General features: G+C 35.5%; 1 protein-coding gene across 1 annotated transcript; it reads left to right on the top strand.

Annotated features, from left to right (window-relative positions):
* The first annotated feature begins 564 nt into the window (after positions 1-564).
* On the top strand, positions 565-4,301 carry mak16 (MAK16 homolog). The gene is made up of 10 exons (XM_081348725.1): positions 565-857; positions 1,073-1,122; positions 1,233-1,342; positions 1,452-1,516; positions 1,619-1,770; positions 2,362-2,416; positions 2,605-2,679; positions 2,759-2,860; positions 3,121-3,186; positions 3,275-4,301. The coding sequence occupies exons 1-10, from the start codon at positions 843-845 to the stop codon at positions 3,500-3,502; spliced, it is 918 nt and encodes a 305-aa protein (XP_081204851.1). The 5' UTR covers positions 565-842; the 3' UTR covers positions 3,503-4,301.
* The last annotated feature ends 3,043 nt before the right edge of the window (positions 4,302-7,344 follow it).

Below are 7,344 nucleotides of genomic sequence, written 5' to 3'. Positions count from 1 at the left end.
GAATTTTCAGTATTTTCAAAACATATATGATACTTTAAATATTAAAATAGATAATACAGTACTAAAGTATTAAAGTACCTATGGTAAAGGAGGCGGCAACAATTATTTTAAAAGGAAAAAGTTAATAGTATGTAATATGTACATATAATATAAAAATAATATGTACATTTATATATATATATATATATATATATGGCAAATAAATAAATGAATATGAATTAATGGCAAATAAGATGGGAGTCGGGACAATAGTATAACAAAGGAAGATGCACAGACAGCACAGAAATAGAAAATATTTTACTATTACTGTCTAAGTCTGGGTCACACATGGTTAAAAATCAAGACTGGCACTTATGAAACATTATGGGTTTGCATGGAAATGGGTTATGTGATGAGTGTGATGTACATGAAACTGCATATCATCATGTATTTTTGTTGTATAGTAAATATGTGTATTGTGGCTTTTTATTTAATGAATTTTATTTTTATTTATTTTTTCATTTGGCTAGCATGCGCTCTAATTGATCCACGGGATTTAAAACTACAGGTGCCCATGCAAGAAATACTGTTTGCTCTCCAGTCGAGTAGATGGCGACATTTCTCTTAAAGAGTGAATCGCCTTTATAAAAGAAGAAGACTGTTCTTGTTACACTGTTAACATGGCTGCCGCCTGTAACTTCCATGTGGTATTTGTTTGATCAGTTGATTGGGCTTTTATAAACATTTTATCTTAAATTTCATTGTATCAAATTAGCGCTGGTATTTACGTAAAGGTGCCTAATCTTACGTAGAGAAACGTTACACAACTTTCAAAGCGACGACCGTCCAAACAAGCTGTCAGAATGCAACACGACGATGTAAGTAAAGCGCTACAAGAAAACATATTACGTACAATTTATATATAAAATATATCTTATTTTATTGACAATCAACACGGATGAATTTAATAATAACATTTTACTGAACCAGTAATAATTGAAACAAAATCTTATCAAAATAAGTTAATTGATAAAGGAATGATCTATAAAATGAGCTGCATAAGCCTTGATATTGAATCATCTGTCTTTTAAAGGTTATTTGGGACCTTATCGGCAGTAAGAGTTTTTGTTCCTACAAAGTAAAGTAAGTATATGTGATTGTGCCTAATAATTTAACAAAGTTTTTCTTATTTTTATGTGCATTCCCCAAATTGTGGAAGAATATTCTAACTTTTTGATTTATTGTCATTGAAGAACGAAAACTCAACTGTTCTGTCGAAACGAATACAACATCACAGGCCTTTGCAATCGTTCATCATGTCCTCTTGCCAACAGTCAGTATGCTACTGTAAGAGAGGATAAAGGTATGATAATCATTTTAAAAACGTTTTTGTAACCCTATGGACTTTAAACGTCAGCTAAATGTTTCTGAATATTTATTTCTTGATCTTTGCAACTGTTCTGTGTCATTAGGCCAGTGTTATCTTTACATGAAAGTTATTGAGAGAGCAGCATTCCCTGCTCGCATGTGGGAGAAGGTATGAGGATTAAACGAGCAAGAAACATAAATCATTTGATATCAGACGTTCACACTGAAATGTTTAATATGCTTGTGCTACTGTACTTTAACTCTTTCTCAGGTGAAACTTGATAGAAACTATGCGAAGGCTTTGGAACAGATTGATGAGAACCTTATTTATTGGCCGCGGTACATCAGACACAAGTGCAAACAGCGCTTGACAAAGATCACTCAGTATCTTATTCGAATCCGCAAACTCACACTGAAACGACAGTGAGTACCTTTCTTCAGTTCAATTGCTGCACTCAGTGCACCAATAGTGCAGTGCTGTGAATGTTCTATGATCTCCTCTTCTCACATCAATTAATTTCAGCTCAAAATAATAATTTTAATGTTTCTGAAATAAGTCGCTGCTTAAAAGGCTTATATGATTGAAAATACAGTACAGTAATATTGTAAAATATTATTACAATTTAAAATATTTATTGTATTTTAGAATGTTATATGTTCCTGTTTTGGCAAAGCTACATTTTCAGCAGCCTTTACTCCGTTCTTCAGTGTCACATGATCCTTCAGAAATAAATATAATATACTTATTTGGTGTTCAAGAAACATTTAATTATCAATATTGAAAATGGTATATTAATTAATCAATATTGAAACCATTTTAAAGATTCTTTGAATATAAATTAAAAAATAATGGCATTTAATTGAAATCTGTTGTAGCATTGTAAATGTCTTTTGTCACTTTTAATCAGTATTAATTTCTTTTAAAAATTAAATTAAAAGGTGAAGAATTGTGTAATTTCATTGCCTGGCTGACCATGTATATCATCTCTTAAATGGTGCCTTTTTTGTATCCAGGAGAAAACTGGTTCCACTTAGTAGAAAAGTAGAGAGACGAGAAAAGAGGAGGGAGGTGAGTGATTTACTGATGATGCATGCAATCCTGAATATTTTTATATCCTGTATTTTTATTTTGTTTGAGTGTTTATACAGCTGAGTTCTCTTCCCTTCTGGGGGGGGGCCTGATTTAAAATAACTCTTGGGATCAAATGTGGAATTGAATTTGAGTGTTATTTGCTCACTTTTCCATCTCTCCAACAGGAAAAAGCCCTTATTGCTGCTCAGCTGGAAAATGCTATTGAAAAAGAACTGCTAGACCGTCTAAAACAAGGAACAGTACGTGGATTTTTGGCACATGCTTTTCCTGCTTGTGTCAGATCGGTGATTGCATTTAAAGTTTCCTTTTTCATTTTAGTATGGAGACATATACAACTTCCCCATCCACGCCTTTGATAAAGCTATGGAAAAACAGGATGAGGAGAGTGAATCAGAATCAGAGGAAGAGGAAGACGAAGAGGTATTAGCTTTATTTCCTGTCAGCTGCGTTTCTATTACTTGTATGTCTGTAACAGGACAGTGTACCCCACTTTTCAAAAGTTTGGAGATGGTGAGATTTAAAAAAAATAAATAAATTCATGTGTTTGACTTTCAAAAAAAAAAGTCTCCTATGCTCACCAAGGCTGCATCATATTATTATAATTTAAAATTACTTATTATATATTTTAATATTTAATTTATCCCTGTGTTGGCCAAGCAGTTTTTTTTTCTGTCTTTCAGGTGTCTGGGACGAGAGAATTTATTGCTGAGGATGAGATTGAAGAGAGTGATCTCAGTGATTTTGAGGTAATTTAGATGTAAAATGTTACATTAAAAAAAAACATGATTTAATATCTGAGAGTGACATTATCTAAATCCTGATTTTGTTTTACAGGATATGAACAACCTGAAGGGAAGCAGTGATGAGGATGAGGAAGATGATGATGATGATGAGGAGGAGGAATCCAGTGAGGAAGAGTTGGAAGAAGAGTTGGAGGAAAAGAAAAAGGCCAAAACGAAAGGAAAAGCTCCACTCAAAGGCCCAATCAGGAAAAAACGGGCATATGTGGAGATAGAATATGAACAAGAGTCAGAACCAGCTCAGAAAAGCAAGGCCACGTAGAGACTAAACTGATATGCACACCAACAGTTGTAACTCTGCTCCCTTGTGGAACATTTCCAAATCATCGAACATGATCTTTTACTACACCTACATTTAATAACAATGTACAATAATCAAAATCTCTATTGTGGTGGGTTTGTTGACCTCTTTCATCTGTGCTTATGCTGTTTCAAAGCATCAGGTTTTTTGTAATGATGTTCAATTGTGTACTTTTGTATCAACTTTGACCCATATTCATGCAATAATAAACTTTATTTGGAATAGCATACACGCTATATATTTTAGTGCCTGTTAGTTTGACTGTAGCTGGTGTTCTAATGGCAAAAAACATAACATTAATACATTAAGTATTGTATTGTTTGAATGCATGTTTTATTTGGATCATCATTTACATATCATACTCCCACCAGCAATTACACTGCAGATCACTAGAAAACATTTAAACAGTCAAAACTGGCAACAGTGAAAATGCTGTTAGTAAGACAAGTACACATTTCAAAACATTTATTGCTAAGAAATTTTTTTGAGTGAAATCCCTGAGTCAAAAAGTTATTCAGACCCATGACATAAAAGCAAAATCCTTTACATCATCTAAAAGAAACCATTGGTTCTTCTCTAAGCATTGCACAATGTTGAAGTACCATTGTTAGACATTTTTATTATGCTCAAGATAAGATAATTTGGGGCTCCAAAAAAAGATCAATGCTTATGATTTTATTAAAAACTGCAGTGCTGTCAGTATTATGGCAGATTGCAGGATTTAGTGGCCGTTTAAAAAAAATCTCCATTAGGAGGGAGCAGCGACAAATCAAGTGGAAAAAAGAAAGTAGAAGAAACTTCCCTCCTTAGAGCACCTCTAGTGTCCACTGTGCAATATATATATACAGTGAGGAAAATAATTATTTGATCCCCTACTGAATTTTGTAAGTTTGCCCACTTACAAAGAAATGAAGGATCCAGAAAAAAACACATTGTATAAAGGTTATAAATTGATTTGCATTTTATTAAGTGAAATAAGTATTTGATCCCCAAGCAAAAGAAGCCTTTATGCTTGCCAACAAAGGTTTCTCCACCAAGTACTGAGTAGGGTGGTCCTTATTTTTAAAGTCTCCAATTGTCATGCTCTTAACCCTTCAAATTGTTCCTTTATATAAGAAAATGCAGCATGCCAATTTTTATGGCAGTAACATAATAATTACTGGTAGCTCAATAGCTTTAAACTTTCTGAGATTTTGATGATTTTCATAAAAACAGATCATTTGAATTGGTATTGTACCTGGCTAGTAAAATTCCAAAAAAATCTCCATAAAAGCATCTAATGCACCATATATTCCTAAATATTTATTTTAGATACATATCTCAGTTGACTTATTGTAGAAACTAAATCAAAATTAATCCATCCATGACCCGATTTAGCAGATTTACCTTTCCTGGTGGAATCAATACATATTTCTATTGATGAACACCTTGGTTATTGTTTGGGTTTAGAGCACATTTTTTGGTTTAAAAAATTACATTACGTTCCTTGAAATTGACCCGGGACTTTGGCCGAATCAAGCAGATTATCAGGAGGCACAGGCAACCATACATGCAATGAAAGTAGTCAATGATCACGCCGAGAGAGGAGTGGCTCTGATTCAAGAATACAATGGCTATCTCACACACTCTGAAGAACAATTGCAGTTTCTCCATGTGGTGGAAGATCACCGACGGATCTATCCGGACTGCAAAAAGTCAACACTGGCTGCTGAGCATCAGAAATGAGGGATTGTTGAAAACTGTGCTTTTTTTAGATTGTTGTCATGTCAGTGTTGCTCTGATTTCAATAAAATGTAGTTCATTTGCAGCAACTTTTAATATTACTTGCATATCACAATATGCAACACACTTGCAACACAAAATATGCACACAGCTTAACATAGGCAATCTTCCACATGATTGAGCTACCTCTAAATATCATTTTTTTTGTCAACATTTTTGCATATTTCTAATTTTGAAGTTAAAAGAAACAGTTTAAGAGGTTAAGACACTAACATTTTGCAAAAAAAAAAAAAAAAAAAATGGACTTGATAAGGACTACCCTAGTACTGAGGTAAGACTTTTATTGTAGTTGGTCACCAGGTTTGTACACATCTCAGGAGGGATTTTGGTCCATTGCTCTTTACAGATACTCTCAAAATCCTTAAGGATTCTTGGCTGTCACTTGGCAACTCAAAGTTTTAGCTCCCTCCACAGATTTTTGTGTTCTTGAGGTCATAGTCAGCATTTCTCTTCCTTCAAACACTGCAAACTGAGTCGATGCCAAAGAGCTCAATTTTGGTCTCATCTGACCACAGCACTTCCTCCAAGCCTTCTCTGAATCATTAAATGTTCATTGGCTAACTTCAGATGGGTATCTACATGTGCCTTCTTGAGCAGGGGGACCTTGCGGGCGCTGCAGGATTTCAATCCATTGCGCCGTAGTATGTTACCAATGGTTTGCTTGGTGACTGTGGTCCCAACTGATCATTAACGAGCTCCTTCCATGTAGTTCTGGGCTGATCCCTCACCTTTCTCATGATTATATGTACCCCATGAGGCGAGATCTTGCATAGAGCTCCAGACCGAGGGCGATTGATTTTTCATTTTGTATTTCTTCCATTTCTGAATAATCACACCAATAAAAGTCTCCTTCTCACCAAGCTTCTTGCTGATGGTCTTGTAGCCCATTCCAGCCTTGTGCAGGTCTACAATCTGGTCCCTGACGTTTGACAGCTCTTTGGTATTGCCCATGGTGGTGGAGAGGTTGGAATGGAAGATACAGATTCTGTGGACAGGTGTCCACTGACATTACTTTCTTAAAGTGACAGGGCTAATCTATTCCACATGGGCACAACCTGTGGGAGGCAGAATTCTTGCTGGTTTGTAGGGGATCAAATACTTATTTCACTCGATCAAATGCTAATCAATTTACAATCTTTATATAATGTGTTTTTCTGGATTTTTTTCTTGGATTCTTTATGGTTGATATTCTTTCTCTAACCATTAAAATAAACCTACCATAAAAATTATAGACCCTTCATTTGTCCCCTATCAAACTTACAAAATCAGCAGGGGATCAAATAATATTTTTCCCACTGTATATATATATATATACTCACCTAAAGGATTATTAGGAACACCTGTTCAATTTCTCATTAATGCACTTATCTAATCAACCAATCACATGGCAGTTGCTTCAATGCATTTAGGGGTGTGGTCCTGGTCAAGACAATCTCCTGAACTCCAAACTGAATGTCAGAATGGGAAAGAAAGGTGATTTAAGCAATTTTGAGCGTGGCATGGTTGTTGGTGCCAGATGGGCCGGTCTGAGTATTTCACAATATGAAGTTTTATGTAACAAAGTTCGGGAGGAGCATGTTCAGGTAATCATCCAATCAGCACAAGAAGAAGCCAGTATAAATAAAGCCTTCACTTACCTCCTGTCTCATGACTAATTTCTCAGCATCCCGCCACCACCCCATCACCTCACATTCGGCTGGGTCTGCTCATAGATACCTATGATCTATACATTTATAGGGGGGAGTACTCTGGGGTCGGGCTGAATTCCGAGATCGGAGCCCTCCCCCCGGACAGCAAGCCAAATACGCATTATAATATTACATCAGATTTCATTAACATGTGAACTCGTGAACTGTTCAGTTACTGGGATTTTCACGCACAACCATTTCTAGGGTTTACAAAGAATGGTGTGAAAAGGGAAAAACATCCAGTATGTGGCAGTCCTGTGGGCGAAAATGCCTTGTTGATGCTAGAGGTCAGAGGAGAATGGGCCGACTGATTCAAGCTGATAGAAGAGCAAC

The sequence above is a fragment of the Scardinius erythrophthalmus genome (assembly GCF_964197995.2).
Source record: "Scardinius erythrophthalmus genome assembly, chromosome: 20".
NCBI lineage: Eukaryota > Metazoa > Chordata > Actinopteri > Cypriniformes > Leuciscidae > Scardinius > Scardinius erythrophthalmus.
The sequence above is the reverse complement of the archived record's forward strand: the minus strand, read 5'-3'. Positions and strand labels throughout refer to the sequence as shown.

What these genes read in the sequence shown, in the direction of transcription:
- mak16 (XM_081348725.1), top strand. An exon ending in TACTGTAAGAGAGGATAAAG is followed by an intron (nt 1,343 to 1,451) that starts GTATGATAATCA and finishes CTGTGTCATTAG; the next exon opens with GCCAGTGTTATCTTTACATG. An exon ending in GTGATCTCAGTGATTTTGAG is followed by an intron (nt 3,187 to 3,274) that starts GTAATTTAGATG and finishes TTTGTTTTACAG; the next exon opens with GATATGAACAACCTGAAGGG.